The sequence below is a fragment of the Prionailurus bengalensis genome, chromosome D4 (assembly GCF_016509475.1).
Source record: "Prionailurus bengalensis isolate Pbe53 chromosome D4, Fcat_Pben_1.1_paternal_pri, whole genome shotgun sequence".
Lineage (NCBI taxonomy): Eukaryota > Metazoa > Chordata > Mammalia > Carnivora > Felidae > Prionailurus > Prionailurus bengalensis.
Genome location: NC_057359.1, coordinates 50,700,227 through 50,725,096, shown reverse-complemented (window position 1 = coordinate 50,725,096; position 24,870 = coordinate 50,700,227). Strand labels below are relative to the sequence as shown.

General features: G+C 42.7%; 2 protein-coding genes across 8 annotated transcripts in view; one reads left to right on the top strand and one right to left on the bottom strand.

The window, feature by feature from the left end:
- The first annotated feature begins 8,229 nt into the window (after positions 1-8,229).
- Positions 8,230-24,870, top strand: part of MOB3B (MOB kinase activator 3B) — a 203,744-nt gene continuing 187,103 nt past the window's right edge. For 2 of the 7 annotated variants that reach the window (XM_043566577.1, XM_043566571.1), the window contains exon 1: positions 13,553-13,639. The gene's annotated coding sequence lies outside the window, so the exon portion shown is untranslated. Of the gene's footprint in view, positions 8,854-9,009; positions 9,543-13,552; positions 13,654-24,870 lie in introns of those variants that run through there. The other 5 variants (XM_043566578.1, XM_043566576.1, XM_043566572.1 and 2 more) reach the window with 5 other exon arrangements.
- Positions 10,140-14,771, bottom strand: IFNK (interferon kappa). Its single transcript, XM_043566570.1, has one exon. It carries the CDS (start codon positions 13,913-13,915, stop codon positions 13,259-13,261), a length of 657 nt encoding a protein of 218 aa, XP_043422505.1. The 5' UTR covers positions 13,916-14,771; the 3' UTR covers positions 10,140-13,258.

The window sequence follows — 24,870 nt, the reverse complement described above, 5'->3', positions numbered from 1 at the left end:
CTTCAAATGGAAACCTAGTTTAGCATCTGCTGAGATCAAAAGAACACAGGAACGCAACAAGACAAGGAAAAGGGATGAAAGTGTAATGCCATTTTAGAGAAAAGGAGAATTGTTCTTCTAGGACATTGGGTAGAAACCTTGTTCTTCTAGGACATTGGGTAGAAATCCTTGAGTTACCCAGCTGTTATAAGTCCTCTTCGGTACAAACTAACAAAGGAGGGAAGAGAAAGAAAGGAAGAAGGAAAGAGGGAGGGATATGGGGAGGGGAAGAAAAAGAATAAATAAAAGGAAGGAAATTATCCATTCATCTCTATAGAGACTCTACCTGAGCATTAGTAAGACTTGGGAAAAAGTTTAACTAAAACTTTTCTAAAAACCTTTCAGAGAGATGTTTTTCCCTGGAAAAGCATCATCGAAGCTGTTCAATACCCAAGGCAAGTCTTTCATATCACTGGACATGAAACACTATCATATCTGAAACTGGCTGGAGGCCATTTAGAAGTCAATAATTATTTAGCCCAAGGGGCCTTCCAAATGGTGAAGTAGCATCTTAGGAGGAAATTAGTATTGAGCAGTGTATCAAATCTAATTGGAATCTTGAGGAAATGGGGTCTTGAGTAGGTAAAACAGCTGGAAGCTAAAGTAGGGCAGGACAAGTGATCCCCTCATTTCTGTGTCTTGCCTTAATTAGGATGTGAAAAGGATAATCTTGTTTCTTTTTTAGGCCAGGAAAGCAGGGGGTGGTTTGGAAAACCTCCTTGTTCATTAACAGTCACCTTCAGTCGGACAGTGGAACAGTTTACTTCTTTCATTTCTTTCCACAGATATTCAAGGAGAGTTGAGGAGGCACAAAGACTTTTCTTGGTTTTCCATACATGGCAGTTGGGAGTTAATGAGTGACTTATTGGGCATGGTCGTGGGCATTGATCACAAAGACAGTAAAGCTGTGTTTTTTTCCCCTTTCAAAAGAAAGTCCATATGAGATCCCCCTTATTTTCCTACTTGGAGGAGGAAGGGGTGTATATAAGCTGGAAGCCTCTTCTCTGTCTTCCTATCCCCTTCTGTATGAGTCACTTTGATTTTCACTTCTCAAACCCATTGAGCACACAGTCTGATTTCCCCATTTTAGAAAGATGTTGAAGTCTCTCTCAAATTGGTTTGGGGGAGCCAGGCCATGGTGTCTTTACACAAGACTACTTTAGACTCTGATTCTCCCAGCAACTAACTCTCCTTGGATCACATCTAATGACTTGTTTTAGGACAATTCCTAGAAAAGAATTTTTCTCCGTTTTTCACAGCACTGAGGCAGACCACAAGTGTACTATACATGTGGCTTGTGTCAAGCTAAAACAAAAACATAATGCTTCTCTCCTGAGAAGAGTCATTTTTCAAGTGGTTTAAAAAGCAAACAACCCCCCCCCAAAACACATTCTGGTAAGGAGATCTGAAAGGACGTTGGATCACTGTGAAAAATACAAACAGATCCAAAGAGCAGGAGGAGAGATCACAATTTCATTTAAATAAAATTAATTAAAAAAATAATTTAAGAAAGCACATTCACTTTACTCTTATAGAACTGAAGGCAGGCCATTGTCCATAATGATTCCAAATTGCACCCTCTTGTTTCACTGCACTGATACAACTTTGAACAGTGTCACAGGTCTTCCCCAGACCTCAAACCCTGTGACCTTTTCATGCCTCAGTTCCACTTCTCCAAAATCGGATTGGTGTAATGTGGATTTTAGAGGAAATTATTATAGCCATCCAGTGTCATCATAAATGGTAAGAATTATGCTAGCAGGAAACATGCTGGACACATGGACTCCTGTCATGGTTCAAAATTGCTTAAAAAGTTACATATATATATATGTCAGATATATATAAAAATTTATATAAATATCTTTATATATACCATATATATTTCTATATTATACATATCTTTTGTACACACACACATATGCACACATCTGCTTTGTTTAAATTGCCATTATTTTGGTGCTTAGGATGAGCCACACGCATTCATTTTCAGCACCCAGAGATGCCTCATAAAACATGGAAACAATATATCCAGGATCATGACTAGTCAAGCTTTTGAAAGTAAAATCAAAATAGATGAGGAGGAAGTGTGCCCTACTTTTGAAGATTTGTTAAGTAGACAGTTGTGTTATCTCTCATTGCTTCGTATGAAAAGAAGGGCTCTGAGAATGTCTGCTATTTGTTAGTAACCTGCCTGTAATAATCATGGTTAGCACACAATGACACTGGGTAATCAGACTACTGAAATTAATAGGAAGACCCTCCCACAAATCTTATTTGAGTGAGCACTGCTCTCTAGAACAATATGACTGTGAGTCTATGTCTGTGGATGACTATGCAAGTCATTGCCCCCACTTTACTCTGTTGCAATGTGTTATGTTGTTACTATGGTGACACTCTTAGGATATCCCTCCGCTCTTTTGGTGCCCTCTCAGTGGAAGCTATAATGAGGTGGTTTGGCAACAGAATCTTTTTGGGATTTTTCTCTTACACCATTGAAGACCAGCATGGCTTTCCTCTTACAGGAAATGCATAAAGCATGAACTGAAAATGATAGAAAGTAATTTGCACTGACTTAGGCAAAGAAAGTTAATGTTACTAATTCTACATCAAAGTACCCAGAAATATTCTCTTCTTGTTCCCGGTTCTAGGAGATGACATCCCAAGGGATAGTGAGGCTTCTAGATTTAGTGTGGAACATAACACGTGCTGAGGGCTAGGGTCTCTTACCCTCATGAGAGAGGGGCTGTGTGAGGGTGATGTGAGAACTATGTGCTGGAAAGAAAAAGATGTGGTGTGCTCCAGAATCAAGCACTGTGCTAAGCACATTACATGCATCCCTTCAGTGAATCCATACAACCACGTATATTACTTACCCCATTTTATAAAATGAGGTAACAGACACAGCTAATAATTACCATGCCACTTTGTCTCCCTAAAATGCATCTTTCAGGTGGTCTTGGCTTTTCTCTTTTCCCTGGAAGAACTTGGAAGTGAGAATCATGGGAGCCTCCATCCAAAATCCCTAGACTTACTTCACAGCTACCTGGAGAGATTTATCTGAAACAGCTTAAAATCTGACAACTCCATCTTGGACAAACACATCCTTAGAGCCTTTTCCACTGCTGTATCAGGACATAGCAGCAATGGTCATGAGACCTAAAATCAATGCCCCAATCTTTTGGTTGTGTAATCCAGGGCAAGTCAATTCTTCCAGGCTTAGTTACTTCACCTATGAAATCAAAATGGCAAAAACTGTCCAAAGGCCAGGGAATAACCCAGTTTCTTTCATTATCTATTTTTGTTCACTTTAGAACATTTTGGGTCTAAGATGTATGAGGCTGTGCTCTGGACCTAGAGTGAGAGATCCACAATTGCCCTTTTATAATGTGGCAAACAGAGTCAGAAGCCTCTCAAAACATTTTATCCAGCAAGAGTTCATTTTTGCCTTCTTCTTGCCCTTTGAGTTATAGCTTCAGGAATTGCTCTGGCAGCTCCTTCAGGTAAACTTTCTCCATTAATAACACAACAAAAATCGTTACATTTCCTTTGATCTCTAGCCCAGCATTTGGGATCCCAGCCCTTATCATCTAACTGCACAGGTAGTGCCCATACCAACCAGATTAACCTTAGTTTCCAGGACACATTTAGGACTTTTCTCCCTTCCTGTATATTTCTAGGTTCTATGCACCTGAAGTGACTTTTCTAACTCCCAACAGTGTCCACCATCAAATCCAGCTCAAATGCCACATTCCTCCCTGAAACTCCCCACAGTCAACACCATCTCAAATTAATCTTTCTTGTTTCTATTCTCTACAGCAACATATTGGCCTCTTTTATACTATCCCCCCATAGTCTTCTTTGTATTATTGCTAGGTATATTTCTCTTGTCATTCTCTTGTCAATATTATTAGATTGTAAGCACATCAAGAGCAAGATCCAGGGTGGCCTGTTGCAGCATGACAGTGGCAGAGGAGTGTAGAGTTTCTGCCATGGGTTTAAGTCACACTGCCAAGTCTAAAACCTGCATACATGATGTACTAGCTGCATGACTTTGGGTAAATTCCTTCTCCTTTCTGGCCTATAATTTCTTCACCTGTGTTTACTATTTAGGGACTTTGTGACAATTAAATGAGATATTCTACATAAAGTACTCAGCAAGTACCTGACATATTGTAGGTACATACATATCTTTTACACATACACACACACACACACACACACACACACACACACACACCTGCTTTGCTTAAATTGCCATTATTTCGGTGCTTAGGAGGATGTTAAGTATTTGCAATACCTAGAATGAGTTCTCGTCATTAATTAATTCAACAAATATTTGAGTGCCATATTAGTGTGTTCAGGCTGGGATAACAAAATACCATAGACTGGCTGGCTTAAACAATAGACATTTATTTCTCACAGTTTTGGGGACTGGGAAGTCTAAGATCGTGATGCTGGCCAATTCTGTTCCTGGTGAGAATCTTGTTGGCTTACAGATGGCTGCCTTCTCCCCGTGTCCTCATATTGCAGAGAGAACAATCTCTCTTTTCTTGTTTCTTCTTATGAAGCCACTAATATCATCATGAGGGTCCTACCCTTATCACTTCATCTAACTCTAATTACCTCCTAAAGACTTCATCTCCAAATACCCACATACTCACATTGAGGGGTAAGGCTTAAACCCATGCATTTGGGAGGCAGAGGGAGGTGAGATATAAGTTAGCCCATAGCAAGTGTCTATACATTTACTGAGCTAGTCAAGGGATAGAGTAATACATAAAACAGATAAAAATCCATGAAGTGTGGAATTTCCATTCTCGTGGAAAGAGTGAGTGTGGTAGACAGAATAATGCCCCCCCAAAATGTCCACATCTTTATTTCCATAACCTGTAAGGAATTGGGTTTTGCAGATGGAATTAAGGTTGATAATCAGCTGACTTTAACATGGGGAGATAATCCTGGATTATTTGGATGGGCTTGGGTAATCCCAAGGGCCTCTATAAATTGAAGAGGGAAGGAAGAAGAAAGGCCATAGTGATGAAAATGAGGGTCTGACTGCTGTGGCCAGTTTTTAAGAAGGAGGAAGGGAGCCACAGGCTGAGGTATGTGGGCAGCGTCTAGACACCAGTAAAAACAGGGAAATTGATTCTCCCCTATAGACTTCAAAAAGGGATGATGCCCTGCTGACCCCTGGAGTTTAGCCTAATGAGAAGTGTCTAACTTCTAGAACTATAAGTTTGTGTTGTGCATCGTTAAGTTGGTGGTCCATTGCTACAGCAGCCATAGAAAACCAACACAGGCAGAAAACAGAAAACTAATGCAGGCAACATATATATTGTACGTCAGATGGCAATAAATTCTGTGGAGAAAATCAGAGCAGGGAAGAAGGATAGGGAGTGTTAGAAGGGGAAGGTGATTATAATTGTCAGTGGAGTTGAAAGACGGGGCCTCTGGTAACTTTTGAACAGGAGCTGAAGGAGGGGAGGCAGTAAGTTGTGAAGAATCTGAGCAAAGAATGTCCCTGGCAGAAGTCACAGGAAGTTTAAAGGCTCTGTTTTAACTTACCTGGCATTCCTGGGAACCGAAAGAGGTAGTGTGCATGAAGCAGAATTTGTGATGGAGAAATTAGGAGGAAACAAGATCAGAGATAAAGGGGTGCCTATTTGTGTTAGTTTTACTCTGAGTAAGACAGGAAGCCCAAGGAGGATTTGAAGTAGCAGGGTGACAATATATGACATAACTTTTACTGGAATCACATTGGCTGCTCTATTGAGAATAGCACATATGGGGGGCAAGGTGGAGGCGGGGGGGGGGGGGCAGTTAGGTTATTGCCGTAATCCAAGCTATAGGTGTTTGTGGCTTGGAACAAGGTGGTGGAAAGAGGTCTGTCAGCTTATGGAAATATTTTGAAGGTAAAGCCAATGAAATTTGCTGATAGACAAAATTTACAAAAGGGGGAGTCAAAAATGATTCCATGGCTTAGGGTTTTAAGTCAATGAAAGGTTGGAGTCCATTCACCAAGATGGGGAAAACAACCATGGAAGCAAGTTTGAGGGAGAGGATGGGTATAGTTAGGATGGACCTTTGGTACCTGAATCCTTCCATTCATCCAATATTTCCCTTCAGATTGCTGTCCCTCAAGCAAAGAACTATACACATAAAGAATAATAGCCATTGGGAAATGGTATCTTGTTCAATTCATGATGGAGCCAGTTTGCTATATAACACCTATGCAGAGCTCTGATAAAAGCTGGATTGGAGAATGAGGTGTAGCCCAGGATGCTACAGAGTGAATGTTTATGTCCTCCCCAAATTCATCTGTTGAATCCTATCCCCCAGTGTGATGGTATTGAGAGATGGAGCTTTTGGGAGATGATCAGTCATGAGGGTGGATGCCTTATGAATGGGATTAGTGTCCTTATAAAAGAAGCCTAAGAAAGCTCCCTGCCCCCTTCTGCCCTGTGAGGACATAGTGAAAAGTTGTCTATGAGAAAACAGGTCCTCACCAAACCCTTAATTGGCTGGCAACTTGATCTTGGACTTCTCAGCTTCCAGAACTGTGAGAAATACATTTCTGTTGTTTGGAAGCCCCAAGCTTTGTTGTAGTAGCCTGAACAGACAAAGACACAAGAGGACCAAAGAAGACTGGAATCCAAATGCTGGTCCTTTAGAGAAGATTCTGAAGGTTGAGCCATCCTTCTCCAGCCCACTAGGTCACAGGCGGAGAAGCTGGGCCAGTGACGGGGCGAGAGCTGGGGCACCATTCATCACACTGACCCCACTCACTGATGAAAGTTGGCCAGGAAGTATTGAAGGCTCTCTCCCAATCACAAGATTTACCATTCCTCCCCAGGGAAGAAGCCACTAAGGAGACGGAACTGAGATGAAAGGCCTCTCTTCCCTATGGCCAAAGAGAGAGGCAGAGCCAGTTCCATTAATGTTTATTGATTAGAATCGAATACCCTCTGCGCCCTGTGCATGCCCAGCTCATCTGTGTCCTGGAGCACGAGCCCTATCTCCGAGGGCAGAAGTTGGATCTCAATGTTCTGCTTTAGTTTCTGAGCCAAGAAACCTCATTTTTCCTCTGCTGGCAGGACAGAAAAGATCCTGCAATGGGAACTGTTAGGCAGGCAACAGACTTCCCAATTAGGGACTAGTGAATGAAAGGGAAGGAAAATTAAAGGTAAACTGGGGTAATTAAGATTACATCATCATCCTGATCTGGATGATGAAGAGCTTTCCGATTGCCATGAGGCCAAAAGGACAAAAGGAGCTTTAAAACCAGTGACTAGGGTTTGAGGCAGTTTGGAAATGAAATTGCATTACTCAATGATGAACAGAATCATTGCTTAGTGGCTGTATATTTGTATCTAACCATTTCCCTCCCCACCCCACCATGTTTGAGTTTTATGTTTACAATCTCCAACATCTTTGCACTGCCCAAGTGACACAGAATTAAATGGAATCATTTAATCCTGATATCGTTAGACCATCACAATTTGACTATTGAATATTTCTTACAATATTTACAATTTTACAGAAATGACTGGATATTGCAGAAGATGTGTGTGATTTTCGAGGTTCTCATTTAGTGATCATGGAAACCACTTTTGGGGGAAAGATGTTTTCTTCACGTATCCTAATTTCTAATTAATATAGTTCCATACATCTTTAAAGTGTATAATCAGAATTGTAAAATTTGGTACTTCTCAACATTTGGTACTCCTTAATCAATATGTATTAAGGTGCTATGTAACAGGTATAAAAGATGTGGAAGACATTATTTTCTTTTCACATTTATTTATTTTTCAGAGACAGAAAGAGCACAAGTGGGGGAGGGGTAGAAAGAGAGTGAGACAATCTGAAGCAGGTTCCAGGCTCTGAGCTGTCAGCACAGGGCCGCTGCGCGGGGCTTGAACTCATAAACTTCAAGATCTTGACCTGAGCTGAAGTCTGACGCCCAACCGACTAAGCCACCCAGGCGCCCCATGAGACATTATTTTCTCTAGGAAGCTTATCTTTAATGACTCCTACTACTAAGAATACTTTCTATGTTTACTTTACCCTTAAGACCACACTGCAAGGTAGATATTGCTTTCCCAATTTACAGAGAAGAATACTGAAGTTTAGAGGTCACAGATCAAGATCACACAGTAGAAAGTCTCAGGGGTGACTGGGCTTCAAAGTCTATGCTCATCCCACTACTCTCAGTTTGTTCTAGTAAATCTGCCACAATCTCAGAGTATTTTCCAATGATTAATGCTCCCCTCTGTCAGTATTTTTCAACAAGTCAGAGAATGTTGGAGAAGGTGATTCCCCCTTTATAGGTGCCTTGGCCGTTGTGGACCCTGAACGCGTCCTTTCTGATCCGGTATCTCCCTTGTCGCCCTAGTGAGAAGACCACCCTCTTTTCCCCAAGGTGGGGAGCCCGCTTAGCCTGACCACTCCCCACCTCTGAAGGAGGCAAGTTGAGCCTCCAGGCGACCTGACTGACTGCTCTCCCCCACGGAGCTGCCATTCCGCGGGCGGCCGCCAGGGGTCCCCTCTCGGCGTCCCCGCGCACAGCCGCACGCGGGGCGCCTGTGGGGGCTACTTGGGAGCAGCTGCTGGAGCTCGAGCCCCGAGCTCGCTCGCCCGCGCGCTCCTGGAGACCGCGCGCGCTGGCCCCTCGCCGCTCGCCCCTTGCCCGCCGCGTGGATCCACCAGCGTCGCCCGTCTGGCCTCCGGCTCACCCTCCTCCTCTGGCGCCGCCTGCTACTGACCCGCCCGGCGCACGGAGCCGACCCGGCCGCGGGCTGAAGGTAAAAGCCCACGGTGAGTGAGAGCCCGCGCCGGGAGAGGCAAGGTGGCGCCGCCCGGCAGCTGCTCGCCCCGGTGGCGCCCGGGCGGGCTGGGGTGCGGGGCGCACCTGGGGGCGGGCGCAGCGGGACCGGGGGGTGGGCGGCTCCGCGGTCGGGATCCGCGTCAGACCCCCGCCCCACGTCGAGGCCCCTGCGAGCCCCTCACGCGCCCTTCCCGGGCGGGAACGGGAGTCCAGTCCCCAGCCCGGGCTCCGGGGCCTTGACTGTGCCAGACTCTGTAACCTCGGTCTCCCTGCGGGGCACAAGTGCGTCCCGGAGCCACCCCGAAGCGCGGGGGGCTGCAGCGTGCGTGTCAGGCCGCGGGGGGGCGGGAAGACAAACTTTCGCGAAAGTGCGCCTGGGCCGGAGCTCGGCGCTCGGGGCGTGTGCGGAGGCTCCACGCGGGCTGAGCGGGGAAAGGAAGCCCGCTCCGCCGGCCCGCTCGACCCCGGCGCCGTCCGAGCTCCAGGGAGGGTGCGGGTGGGGAAAGAACGGACGAAACCCTGTCGACCCCTTGGGCCAACAACTGTCAAACATCTGGAATCCAGCCCCTCCCTTCCCCCGCGCCGAGGAAGGTGAAAAGCCCTCAACTTTCCTTTGATGATCCTCCTTGCCTCGGGACCCCTCTCGGAATGGAAAGGGCCGACCCCCGGTGCCTGGCAAGTGAGTACCGGGAACCCCCAATCGCCTCTGGCTCCCCCCTTCACCCACCTTCCAGACCGCCTCCCAGACGTCCTCCCCGTAGGGACCACGCCACAGAGCCCGTGGAGATCGTGACGAATGGCCTTTTGTTTCTCCGCGTCTCCCCTATTGTTTGCCTTTGCAACATCTGGCGGGGCTCGCGGAGAGAAGGACGCCCCCCGTGTCCTCCCTGCACCCGCCCGCCACCCTCCCCCCTCCAGCCCACACGGCCGCCTCCCTCTGGGGATCCCGACCGTGGAAGGAGAGGAGCCTGACCCCCGCGAGGCCGCCGCACTCAGGCCCTGCGGTTAGAGGGCGGAGGGAAAGTTGCAACCTCCCCGCCTCCTCGGCTGCCTGTGGCCCGGGGCGCATTTCTCAGATCTCAGCCCAGGCGCGCCGCGAAGGGCGCAGTCACGGAGAGGTGCCGCTTTCCCGAGACTGGAAGCGACCTTCCGCCCCCGACCAATGTGTCCTTCGGTAGTTCCAGTGGATTTAAATCGCCTAAAGGCCTGTGGCTGGGCCGCTTCCAGGGCAGCGGCACAGGGTCGGGGCACTTGTGGTGGGCAGAATGCCGAGGTTCTGGGGTCTGCGAGTTTCCAAGGGCCTGAGGACAGGCCAGGATGGAGAAGGAAATAACCCGGGAAGCCTCGAGACTTTGCCTAGAAATACTGGTTAGGTGGCTTCGTCCAGATTAAACGTCGAGTTTTGACTTGGGGTAGGGCTTCCCATGTCTAAATCCCAGGTCCCCTCTCAGCATTTAGAGATGCCACCGGGAAAGCGCCCAGACTTCCAAGTCCTTGCGAACCAGTGGCTTGGGACTGCCTCCGAGTTCCCTGAGGGTGCGCCTGGTAGATTATGGGTGGCCCTATTTCTGTCCCTTCCCTCACAAGTTAGATGCTTACACATCATGTTTCTTCTTACTGGGGAGTATTAAAGAAGTAGGTCAAAGCAAAGTAGCTACTCTTGAGAAGGGGGGGGGGGGCACCGAAAGGGTGAAGGGAGAGTGGTTTTGCCTGTGAGTGGAGGCCAAGCCTGTGCACCTGTTAGAACCTATACATGCTCATAGCTTTACATACACTGATGTTGCCAGCTTTTTCTGAGGGAGGTCCACTGGTCCTTTTTCCAAGGAGACTCAATTACACTCTAACTTTTGATCCTTCCCCCAAGAGGGGCTGGGGAGGAAGCTCCCCTCCGAACACTTGTGACCTATGTACCCACTCAAGCATTTTAAGTGGGAGCTGTGCACTTGGCTCTCCACAGTTCTAAGAGTCTATCCTTTACCTGACCTAATAGAAATTTGACTTCCATTCAACAAATACAAAGTTGACTGCTAAATCTGGAAGGTGGACACAGAGCACTTCCAGAAAGTGCTGGATATTACCAGGGGTACCAACAACAACAACAAAAAGCAAAATCTTTGAAGCACTGGAAGGCTCTTTACAAACATTTCATTATGAAAATGATGCATAAGGAAGGATTCCTTTGAAATTTTGCACAGTAGCAGCAGGAGAAGAGCAACAAGGCAGACCTGGGTTGCCCAAGAAGTGCCCAAAGGCATCATTAACAAAGTGTAAGGGCAGTGTTTGTCCTGGTCTGCTCCAGTAAGGAAAACAGGATAATTGTAGTGGAAGATAATCTTGTACAGTTTCTTTAATTTTAGAATTAACTACCCTCCCTTCCCCCAAATCACTGTAGGAAAAAAAAAAATACAGAGAAGTGAAAATGAAGACAAAAGGAAGGGGGATATTATAAGCAAGGCTCCAGTGGACAATCTTATCCAATGATTTCCTTGGATAAATTTCTGGAGATAGTACAGCTAGGTTGAATGCAATTTTTAGGATATTTAAGATTGCCATAGCGTCCTGTAGGAAGGGTGTGCCGCTTTACCTTCTCTCTAACAAGATACAAGAGGATTTTTTTCCTTGCATCCTGCACCCCACTCACACTCTGTATTATAATCGCTGTTTTTCATTTCTGCCAGACTGATGGGAGGGAAGTATGCTCTTGTCTTTTGCATTTCTTTAATCACAAATGAGATTAAGCATTTTTCCTGTTGTCCCTTAGAGGTGCTTTTAATAAAAGCATACTGTTCTGACTTCTGACCCTGCCCATGTAATCAGATAATCTTTATTAACTCAAAGTTCCAATTTTCTTCCCTCCAGCATGGCAGACATTTGGCAAGACTGCAGCCATAAATTACTAAAATAATTGACATGATCTCGGTAGAGTTATTAGGGAGACTGTGCAAAAGCATTATTAGAGAAATTCTTGGAAGATGCCAGGTGTATACTTACTGCTTTGTAGTGTGCATGCCCCAATTTCTTCAGTTTATGCCCCCCCCTTTTTTCATTTAGAACAACTCTGTTGAGGAGTTGTTTTTACTAAATGGATTTTACTAACTCATTTTATTTGTGTTCCTTCCACTGGTAACCAGTATGTCATAATCCACAACTTTTAATTTTTGGCTGAAATCTACCCCAGTTTTTTTTAAGACTTTCTCTATTTGGCTTTACCATTTGAGCCCTGTACTTGAATGAATCTTGAAACTAAACAGTTTAGTAGCTTGCTTTTGAAACAATAGCAGGAAGGTTTCTGAAGGGTGGAACCAGGTACATTTTGTGCATTTGTGTAGCCATAAATCTCTATGTTAATTCTTGCTTGACGGTGCAGGTTTCTGAAATGGGGTGGAGGAGAGAGAGGAAGAGAAAATTAATTTCAGCTAGATGATGAATTAATACAGATGAAGGATCACACAAGAAAATTTGGGTAAATAATCTAAGTAATCTGGATACAAATTAACTTCTAAAAAAATAAACTATAGTAAAGTGTCATGTGTTATTATAACTAGTTTACTTAACAGGCAGAAAGTGGTGTTCTAATTGGGAAAATTCAATGTGAAAATCAATGCGAAGTATGACTGTAGGTAATTTATCTCAGGCATTAAAAAACAGAAAAACAATGAAAGGCAGATACTGTACTTTTCTGCAGCATTTTCCGTGCCTTCCAAATCAAATAATATGCAGCAAGAGTCAATCATTGGCTCTCAAAGGTTGAATGAGAGAGCTTAATGGCCATCCAGTGCAACCATCTAATGTCATTGGGGGTCTTTATTCTCTTAAAATAATAAAGTCTTTGTATCATTTCAAACAAACCAAACTGAGAAGCAAATAGGCCAGGAATTTCAACTTTTTTTTTTTTCATTTTTTTGTTGAGGACAGGGGGAGACAGGGAGGGTTTTAACTTTATGATAGCTTGTGTAAGCTCCTTTAACAAGCTAAATTTTCATAGAATAAACAGCCTTGGCAGCAGGAGGATTAAGTCATTGAGGTGTTACATTCTGCAACATTCTCTGGGCTACATCCTCTAGCCATTGGCTGGGTGAAGTTCAAAGGTAGTAGAGCAAAGTGAGTACAAAATGGCACAAGGAATGGGGAAGAAAACAGTAGAAGAACATGAAGAGAATCTCATTCCTTTAGAACTGACTTCGGAACTTTCTAACAAGATTCAGGGTACCCAGGGGATGGTTAGCATCACCTCTCTTGGAAAGGTAGCTGATGTCTCAAGGCCAACTTTAGAGACTCTAAACCTTGCATAAATCACCGCCACTCCAATGGAGAATAGCCCAATAATTCTTAAAAAGAAGATGAAAGAGAAGGAACTGTTGGAGAGAAATGGAATTTTAATTCTAAGAATATACCTTATTTCTTCCTGAGTAGTAGTGTTAATTTATAGAAGTAGTAGAAACATCTTCTGAGTTCCACTCGGATGATCTCCCAGGCACAGGGACTGTATTTCTTATCTTTCAGGAAGTTGTACATCCTATAGAAATATCTCCTCAGTTCTAGGCTGCTCACCTGGGAGAGCATAGCTCCTGAGAAGTCCATCCCATCCTCTTCCCTCTGTTTCGAGTATTCCTTCCCTTTCTCCTCTTCCTCGAAGCATTTTTCCAAGTGGTGCATCTGCCAATCAAGTCTGATTTGGATTTGTTTCAGGTTTTTCTTTTTCCAAGTGGATTTGGTGGTGGACTCTCTAAAGATGTTGAAGGCCTGTGTGGACATTTCATAGAAGGCCTCCTTGAGGTACCTTTTCCCAGGTGGGGTGTGTGATTGGATGTCTTGGGGCAACTCAAAAGCTCTGGTTTCTCTTAGGCACTCTACAGGAAATGAATTGCTCATGCTGTTCAGAAGTCTCAGATTTTGCCAGGTGACTTCCCTCAGGTGAAGATGCAGCAAGTTACAGTGCAGAGAGAGGGCGCCAGCGATGAACAGACCTACAAGGCATGCAGGCCACAAACACTTTTGAATCACATCAGGCTTAGTGTTCATTTTTTTTTTTTTTCTTCCTAAGCTAAACATCCAGACTCAAGATTGACAGTGATGTTTTAGGTCTTAAGTGTTCCATCACATGCCTTTTATATACCTGAATATCTTCCGTGGGGAGGAGTTTTCTCATTCGTCATTTTAGGTTCTCAGGGTTTCGGCCCCTTTCCTTTGCCTCTGAGGCTTGTTTTGACTTTGTGTGACTATGCCAACTTTGGAAATGCTGATTTTTTTTTTCTTTAAAGTGAGGAAAGCATTACCATTTCCTTAGTTGCTTGGATGACCCATCCCAGTATTACAAAATTGTCATAACACGATTGATTATTACGTAGAGAGAGTGATCCTTTAAAAAAATGGTTTTGTTTTGTCTTGTTTTGTTTTGTTTTTTGGTATCTGGCCGTATAGCCAAACATCTTCTCTCATTGAACTAATCAGACATTGACCAAATGACTGCAATTATTTGATTGCAAGTCTACCAGAACATAACATAGTTTAGGTTTTTCTAATCTTTTAAATTCAGCTTCTATATTTGGATATTTTCTCTTTTTACTCTATTTTCGTGGGTCTCAGAAAAGATGAAAACAGAGTTGGTCAACTGAGCATGGAACTTAACAGAAGAGAAAGCTGGCTTGGTTTTCGTTTGTCAGTAGAAAATGTTGGCACTCTCCAACTATCCTTTCCTTTAGTTAAACCCAAACCAGTGCTTCCCATGGCTGTCAAACATTTCACACACCTCTGATACCTGTCATAGTTCTCTAGGGAGTTGTATAGTGGGAAGTATTTTTCTGCTTCATTAGCTTTTCTCTTGTAGTGTCATGCATTTTCCTTTTTTAGGTATGGTTTAGGCAGCATTTTAAAACTTCTGCTTGGCTATCTTTTCTTCTTATTTGGAGGTACTTCACACCTGGACCACTATTACCGGGATAATGATAGCTATCCACCATTTATGGTTTTCACTTTGTTTGACCAAAAATAACCTTCTTCTGGTTATGGAAAAAGGAAGGCAAATGCATTCCTTTGTCCAGGAAGGTGAATGGGATGTCATTAAACAAGGCTGGCTTAATTATCACCTTAAAAAAGAAATGTATTCGTTTTTGATAAAGTCATTTTAGAATAGTAAGCAGACACAGTTCCACAAATATGACAGACTTTAGAAACTTAACTTTAAGAGTTCTTATCTAAACCAGTTGGTTGGACTAAAGGCAAACTGTGGACAAGTGGGCTTTTTTTAAATCATGGCTTTTTGGACAGGTTTCCTCTGAGAAGAAAACTTGCTACTTATATTACTCTACATGTGCTGTCTCCAAATTCTGATTTCACAGATTTTATGAGGTGACTAACTTGGAAAAATAATTTGGAAAATGAGCCCTTTTATATTTTATAATTATAACATTATAAGTTGACACAACCTTCCTAGAGAGCAAAATGATGATATGTATCAAAAGCCTTAAAAATGTGTCTAATGTTTGACTCAGAAGTTCTCCCTCTGGGAATTCATCCCCAAGAAATAATGATGGGCATCTTTAAAGACTTAGCTGTCAGGAAGTTTATCACAGAAAAAAACTGAAAACAATTTGTGCAGCAGTAGGTAGTTGGTTAAGTAATTCATCAGTAGAAAATTTCTGTGCAACCATTAAATATTTGGTCACTTGGATAAATTTACTTTGTAGCTTAAAACCAAGTTAACATGGTAGTATATAGAATCTGATAGCATATTTGTTAAATACCTAATATGCATATATGTGCAGAAAAAATCTAGAAGTGTATATGCTACAAATGTTTTCTATGACTAGAAAAATAATTTTTATTTTTAGTGATTTTTATTTTTTGCATTTTTTAAATGACCTTGGGTTTTTTTTGTTTTTTAGTTTTCTGTAGTCAGCAAGTATTTCTTATTTAATAAGGTAAAACAAATTTTAAAACAACATACATTAAAAAAGAAAAATTGTTATGTATTTGCAATGTGATCAGTATGTACTACTTTATTTATTTAAACATCTCCATTCTAGGGTACTTCCAAAGGAAATATGAATTTGCCTGAAGACTCAGTTCCAGTTACATAGAATAATATAGAGTATGTGGGAGTTCAATGTACTATTCTTGCAACTTTTGAATAATAGTATGTATGCTTATATATTACATATATTTGTGATTAAACATACATACAGAGTCTATAAAGTACAAAGCACTTCTTAGGATCGTACCTGCTTATGTATTTCACGTAACTTCTTCTACCTAAAACCTGTTACACTGTCCCAGGCAGAACTGCTTGTCCCTCTTGTGGGCTTTTACTGTGCTTTGTCCCCTTCATTATGGCTTTTTAAAATGGATAATTGTAGGGGCTCCTGGGTGGCTCAGTTGGTTAAATGTCTGACTTGGCTCATGTCATGAGGTGTCCATGGGTTTGAGCCCCGCATCGAGCTCTGAGCTGGCAGCTCAGAGCCTGGAGCCTGCTTCAGATTCTGTGTCTCCCTCTCCCTCTCCCCTTCTCCTGCTCATGCTCTTTCTGTCAAAAATAAACATTTAAAAAAATGTTTTAAAATGGATAATTGTATAAGTGTTGATTTCCCAGCTTTGCATACTCCCCCTCCCCTCCCCACTCAGAATGCCTAGACTATTTTGCACTTATTCCAGACAGTTCAGTCTTACTGACCAAGCTAAGAGACTGTTCAATTGAATTGCTCTGCTAAGAGGTTCTTCTCATAGGTGATGGAGGTGGCTGCAGATTTGGAGGTTCCCTGTATTTTCTGCCATGTACAGTTTTGTCATTTTATCCTGCTCACCCCGTATTTCTTCCTTTTATAACCATTCCATACCATATCCTCATTTATTCAAAACTCTATTGTTAGCTAGTACCACATGCCAGTCACCAGGCCTGGTCTTAAAGATGGAGCACTAAGGTATAGTCCATGATCTCAAGGAGGCCACAATTGAAGAAGTAGGTACATTCTGAGTCTTTTAGGCAGCAGGAGTAATTCATAGGTCTTCACTATAGCATGGACCTCATCCCCATGTGCTGTAAATGTTAACTGATGCTGATGGTGACAATATTCATGACAAAGGTGATTGACATGCATGTCTTCCCCTCTTCAGCTGTCAGGGTCGCCTGATTTTGCAAATAAAAATAACACCCGTGCAATATTTGGAAAGTACCTATACTAAAAAACAATCACTCATTGTTTACCCCAAATTCAAATTTAACTAGGTGCCCCATATTTTACCTAGTAACCCTCTCTACCGTACAGATTCCCAGTGAGGTCTTAGAGTAGAACTAAGACATGAAACCCATTCTAGGAAACTTTTCCTCAGCTAGCTGTCTACCTCGTGTAGAGGTACATTCAGTTGCATTACTCTGTGCTGACTTTACTTGTATACACAGCCCTAAAAACTGCATGCTCCAAAGAGGCACCTGCCACACTAAGAAAGTATTGCATGTGTGCATTCATGCGTACACACACACACACGCACACACACAAACACACACAATTGCTCTGATCAGAAGCATTATTGGATGATCAGTCATTGGACTTGCATCTGTTTTATAAGAGCCATGCCATGTGAGTATATCTCAAAATATCATCAGGAAAATAAAAAAGAACAGTGTAAGGAAACATTTTTCCCCCAAATTTGTCTGGTACAGAATTGGACTGTTCCATCTACCGTCAGCAGTCAGTGTGTTGATATACCTAATGATGTTTCCATGATATTTGCTCTTATTTCTCTAACATGCCTTGAGATCATTTGTATGTGGCCAGGCTTTCCTCAGAGAGAAAGCTGTTTAGCAGGGGCTGCCCTGTTGCTGATGGAACTGTATAAAGCCAATGGGGCTTACCAGGTGCACAATAATGGTCAAGACACAATTTGCTTGACAAATGAAGATGAGACATTTCAGTCTAGACAGGATTGCTGTGATTCAGCTCAGGGGCATTTGGTATTTTCTGGTAAGATTTATTGCTCTCCATGAGAAGGCAAGTTTCAAACCAAGGTGAGAGTAACATATCAATCATCCATGTTACACAATAGCTGAAAGCTCATTCCATTTGTGGGGTCAGAAGGTGCTTGAGCCCAGGAGAGAGCTCTGAGATGGGGAGCCTTGCACCCATGCCTGGCAGCACCTCCCCCATGGTCACCACAAAGTTGTGTGCAGCTGTTTGAGCTCCAGACCAAGTCTGAAGCTCCAACTTGGCGTTTTGTTCATTCTCAGTGCCTCCCACATTGGGGTCAGCCTCTCTCATGGTCTTGTAGTCCCCTTCTTGGCTGTTCTTTTCATGATGTGCCTGATGTAGAAATTTATAATGACTCTACAAGTAGCACATGGCATGTGTCTTTATATATGTTTTTATAGTAAAAATTCAAATGCTTCAGCTAAAAGTGAAAACTCTGCTTGCCAGTGCAGCCTCATGCCATGCCACTCTCCTCCCCTGGATAACTCGTTATTCATTGGATGTGTGTTCTTATTTGATAACTGTTTCCCCACTAAGCACCAAGTTCTGTGAGCACAGTGTAACAGCTGGCTTGTTTGCAGTCCTCTCTTGAATGTCCAGTGGGACCCACGGTGACTGAGAGAGACCTGGATAACTTCCGTGGATGATATGTCACCATGGGGAGACTTGTATATATTTTTGAAAATTGCCAAAACAAGATTATAAAAATTATAATGTGCTTTGAAGTTTAATCCTGTAAGTGTATCTGTCACTATATATTTGATATCACTTGTATAATCTAACAAATGTACTTTATAAACCCTTCATGAATATTAGGCCCGGGATAAATGGGTCACTAGACCTGGATCAAACAGATCCTGGTGCCTTTCACAGTGCCGGGCTCAAAGTAGGTACTCAGTAATTATTTGTTGGATGAGTAAAAGAATGAAGCCATGTCTCAATGACAGGGAAATCATTTGGTGGTTCAGTTAGGGATTTGGAGGACAATGTCGGGTGTTGGGAAAATTGAGAAGTACACAGAATGGTGGGTAGCGACTCAAACCTCCACTTCTTTTTCTGGGATTCCCCGTGGCTGGTTAGGTCACGAGCACAGCCATACCTCTAGTCTAGTGGGATCACATAGTTTTAAGTCGTTTGGGTGACTCACATATCTAAGCCTCCAGGCAGTTATTCAGTCTTGTATTCATGGCATCTCTTGCATAAAGACACTAAATGTTTGTTGAACAAAATACTGCCTTGTGATTTCTTATGATTTGCTCGTTTGCCATGTAAGCAAAACTGCTGAGAGGCTCAAGATCATTCCTTGCCCCTCTTTCCTCCAGTATTGCCACTTCTTTGTATTAGATGCTCCCCATAGCTTTTTTTGTTTGTTTTCTTTTTGTTTGTTTTTGTTTTTGTTTTTGTTTTTATCATATCACCCTTAAAGAGGCTCTTTGGAAAGACTTATCCTTGGATCTCTTTTATAGTCCAGCTGTAGATGATGCATGTAATAACTTCTGCACAGAAACAATTTTAGCCCTTACAAAATGATCCCTGATAAAAAGAAATTTACCATGTGAAATAAATGTGTAAGTAAATAAGTATTCACCATCAGTAAAACCTACCCTCCGTTTTGGGATTACCAGAACAGTTTCCACCTGTATCCTTGTTTCACTTGGTCCATTCAAACCCTAATGGGGCTTTCACTTCCAAGATGGTAGTAAACATTTCAGATGAGAGTTGTCACCTTCCAGAATAATCCTCCCCTTTACTCACTGGGTAAATGTGGATTTCTTCCCAGACCACATCCAAGAGTGCCTGTAGTCTGGGAAGAAACGGCAAGAGTGGAGTAATGTGATGGACAGAGAGGTCCTCTTGTCTTGGATAGATATTTTAAAAAGCAGTTGCCATTGCAGAGATGAGGACAAGGTCTTCTTTTACTTGCTGTCAGGTTGCATGTGGTCATAGGTTTCCTGACATTTATGAATAACAAAGAAAGGCATTATTATGGGAAAACTTAAGTGGACTTTTCTTAGACTGACAGAATAATCACATACCCCAAATTTTAGGATTTCTTTAGTGTCTGAGCAATGCTTGGTTTTGCAGGTAGTGTCCAGGAATAATCTGTTGTAGCCAAGGGGGATAGGGGAAGGGTCTCTTATTGCCAAGATCCCTGCCCTTAGTAGGCTCTGAAGTATATACTCTAAATCATAGAATGTAGGGTTGGAAGGACACTTAGAGTTAGGCTTCTGGGGTCAGACGGGTGAAGTGACTTGCCCAAGGTCACAGTGCTACTTGGCAAAGTCAGATTGACATAGGTCCTCTGACCCAACACTGTCAAAGTAATAAGGCTTTACCAGCTTGCAGAGAACTTGCTTCTCTCTGCCTCGACTGAGAGGAGCAGCCCTCTTGCAGTCAAAGAAGAGGGGATTGAGGAGGCTGGAGGCTGGCACTGCTGTGAGGCCAGGAATGGAGGCCATAACTGAAGCTTTTTCTGGTGCTTCACAAGGGCTTCTCAGCTCTGTGGGGAAGGCGATACTAGAGGAGGAAACCCTGAGTTCAGTCTGCCACCCCTAGTATTTCTCAAAGTTACCTAGAATTCTATGGATAATAACTCGTTTCCCAGAATCCTGGGTCAGTTCTGGTCTAGAGAAATGAATGAATTTCCTGAGAGATTTTCCCCATGTCTGTAGTTAATGTGTTTATGTATTCATTTATTTGTGCCTCCAGTGCTCACCACATAGTGTGTGTTCAATAAAAATTTATTGAACAAATAGGTATGTGTTTCACTATTTCCCCTTATGAGTGTATTTTAATTTAAATTGAATTTCAGATCCGTTTATCCTCTTGGTAGAACTGTGTAACTCTGAGAAAGTCACTTAAACTTTCTGTACTTTGTCTCTAAATAGGGATGAGAACCTACCATAGAAAGTGGCTGTGGATATAAAAATTGCTGAGAATGGTGCCTTGTACATAGCAAGTGGTAAACAAATGATCCTTATCATCATTGTCGTCATCATTGTCATTGTCCTTATCATCATCTGTTGCCTACATGTTAGACACAATGCCAGATTCCAGAGATTCAAGGGCAGAAAACATAGATGCAGAGGTATCTGGAGGCAGTGCTACCTGAGGGGGATCTTGAAAGGCAAGAACTGATGGAACTTTGAATTAGGACAGTGATAGTAAATACAGAAGGGAATTATCTAGGAGGTAAGATTGGGATGTCTTGATGATTGATTGGGAATCAAGGGGTAAGAAAGAGGAAATAGTCCAGGAAAGAGCCCAGTTTTCTTACTAGGTATATGGTTGTACTGCTGACTAAGAGATAGTATATGAGAGGAAGAGCAAGCTTAGGGGAGCAACTGGTGAGTTTTATTATAAATGAGTTGCTTTGAGTTGTCCGTGAGATAGCTACATGGACATGTCCATCTAGCATTTGGATGTGTGGGACTAAATGAGGATAGGAGACTGATCCAGGCTGGAGGGAGAGATTTAAAAGTATGAGCAGAAGCTATAAGTGATCATTTAAGACCTTAAGAATTAGTTGGTTTGTCTAAAGAGAACATGTAAGGTGGGAAAAGAAGTATGAGCCATTATCTGAATCCTAAGAATCACCTCTGTTTAAAGAGTAGGCACTGGAAGAGGAAACTGACAAGGATGGTCACAGAGGCATGGGGAGCATGAAGATGGAGTATTTTGACTGTTAAAGTGTCTCTGCCTCTTTGCCCAGATGACTCCTTATAATCCTTCTCAACACAGTGCTCTCAGGCAGCCATTCCCAATTATAATGTATTTACCATCATTTAAATGCATTTTATTTTTTTCAACGTTTTTTTTTTGTTTTTTTTTTTGTTTTTTTTTTAATTTTTGGGACAGAGAGAGACAGAGCATGAACGGGGGAGGGGCAGAGACAGAGGGAGACACAGAATCGGAAACAGGCTCCAGTCTCTGAGCCATCAGCCCAGAGCCTGACGCGGGGCTCGAACTCACGGATCGTGAGATCGTGACCTGGCTGAAGTCGGACGCTTAACCGACTGCGCCACCCAGGCGCCCCAGCCATCATTGATCTAGACCTAATCCCATTGTACAGATGAGCTATTTGAAGGTTTGAGAGGGAAATTAACTCATTTAAGCCTCAGGTCAAAGTCTTTATGCTCTTCTAGCATATGCCTTCCATGAAATACATCCTGTGGCCCGGTATGTGTCTGCGAGACTTTGGGAGATGTCAGCTGGATTGGAAGTTGGTTTGGTTAATTTCACTTCTACCATTTGGGGCTATAGAAGCTGAGAGATGTATTTGTTTCCCAAGACTACCATAACAAAATTTCCCAAATAGCATGGTGTAAAATAACAGATTTATTCTCTCACAGTTCGGGAGTCTAGAAGTCTAAAATCAAAAATGTCATCATGGCCATTTTCCCCGCAGAGCTTCTAGGGAAGAATCTTTTCTTACATCTTCCAGCTTCTGGTGATTGCTGGTAATTCTTTATGTCCGTTGTCTTGCCGATGCATTGCTCCAGTCTCTGCCGGCATAGTTATATAACATCCTCCATGTGTCTGTGTCCCTGTGTCTTCCAGACATTGCCTTTAGGTATTTTCTGGTAACAATCTACATAGTTATTATTGATAATAGAAGAAACTATTTAGCAGTTGCTAAGTATCAGCTGTTTATATAAATTACCATTATTTCTCACAGCCACAATACAATGTAGATGTTATTATCCTTAATTTAAAGAGGAGGAAATGGAAGCTTGGAAATACTAAGTGGCCTACCCAAGATAACACAGCTAGAAATATACAAAATCAGGTTTAATCCCAGGTCTGTCTGAGGCCATATTGTGTTTTTACAGGAGCTAGGGTTGTAAAAAGGTTTAGTGTAAAATCTACTGTGTGTATCTATGCATTAATAGCCTATTTCATTCCCAAAAGGATTTGAAGCAGCTTATAAAAAATGTATATATAATACAAGAGAATAAAAATATTTAAAGAGGTCAAAGTTGAGGGAAAACATGTGTAAGAAAACAAGAGGAACATAAGAATGCATGTCATGATCTCCAATGTCATTAGTGCAGAGGGTTGCAAATCTTCCTTGGGCTTTCTAGAAGCAAAGAGGAAATGTTATCTGTTAAAGTAAACCAAAAGATAAAACCATCAGCAAAGCTAAATCCTCAGAAGAAACAAAGCTTTTCTTGGTACTGAGTCCTGGGGGGCATTTCTCCCATGGGCTTTCAAGAAGCGACCACTATGGAGTTTCTTTGGTAAAGACCCCAGCAACCTCCTTACAGGAGTAACTACCACCACATGCATTGCAAGGGTGATTCTTGTAACCTCCCTATGTGTAGGCAGATGTCACATTGCTAGTGTGAAGTTTCTTGGCAGGCATTCCATAGGGACTTAATGAGTTTTCTCATGTTGAGTTACAGAATGGATTTCTTTAGTTCAGCTGGATTGGGATAGCATGTCTTCACCATGGCTCAAAATGGGGAAAAGTGTGTTCACTTGAGAATGTTGGCACTCTCGGGGACATTTGTTCAGTGTGGAGAGACTGCCCTGACATTTCCAGAGCTCCTGCCCAGATCCAATCCTGCATTTCCTATTATATGTAAAAAGGAACGTCTGGAAAACCGATTTGTAGGCATGACTCTCCTCCAGTTAGTCAGAACTGGGAAAACAAGCTATTCTGTCAGATTGACCCAGTGCCATAAACCAAAGTGAAGTGTGCACTGGATTTCCACATAGACGTGGGTTTGATTTGCTATACAACAAACTCTAAGGGTGATGGCCCTAGATGTGGGAATCCAAGGAAGTGGCTGGTAGTTTACTCTGTGTTGAAATGACTCTTGTTTCTCCTGAAAGAGCTTCTTCATAGGTTAGATAGCTTAAAATTCAAAGCCAGGATAGCCTTGTGCGATGTCATAGATAATGAAATATTAAGACATATCCTCTTGGGATGATCAGTTTTGCACACTTGGGCATTTTTCATTTAACAGTAAGACTCACTGTGTGGAAAGGGCTGTGTGGTTGGCCCCAGAACTAAAACATCTTTATATTCCTAGGAGAGCAGAAATTGGGATTACTTTATAGCTATCCCTGCCGGGACAGGACAGGAACACTTATCGACACATGTGATACTACAATTTGCCATGGACGGTCACTGAGACAAAGAATGCTGAAATTATCCATTCCCTGTGCATTTCATCCATTCAACCTCCATCTCTAAGGGTGTGATACCTGAAACAAGGTAATAAAAAATAAAAAAAGTGAAGTTCACATCCTCATAGAGTGTCTAAATTTCCAGACAATAGAGAATAAAATTATAGAGTGTTATTAAGTGCTATGAAGGAAATTGGCAGGGCAAGAGAGAGGGTGATTGGGGGAGGTGATGGCTGAACTGAGACTTGAAGTCAGCAATGTAAAGAGCTAGAAGGAGAACATTTCAGGCAGAGAAAACTAGAAGTTCAAAATCCCTGAAAAGAATGTGGGATATTCAAGGAACACAAAGGAGATTAGTTGGGTTGGAGTGAAGGGAAGGGGGAGATTGGTACAATGATAGATTTGGATTGGATATGGCATGGCAGGCCAGGTGGGAGTTCCAATTCCATTCTAAGACCAGTGAAGACCCATGAAATCATTTTAAGCCAGAGAGTGGTGTAATGTGATATGTGCTTTAAAGACACTGCTTTGGGCACCCCTTGGTGGGCAGGGGGGTGGGGGTACCATTTGGAGAATAGGCAAGAGCGGAAGCAAGGAAGCCAGGTTGAGAGTAGACTTCTGGCATGTTAGGTAAGAACTGTAGTGGCCTAGATAAAAGTAGGGGCAGTGGAGATGGAGGAATCAGACTGATTTGAGAGATGTTTTTAGTCAGTTACTTGGGATACACTGGGGCCCAGGCAAATATCTGTGATCACCAAAGGCAGTTTTCCAAAAGTCCCATTGATTACCCATTGTTTATACGGTCTTTACTGAATTAGTGGGACAGTTTTTTGATAAACAGTAAGTAATCCTCTTTGGCATTACATCTTTAACTTGATGGCCTTAAACCAGGTTAGGTCCCTTACACTTAGA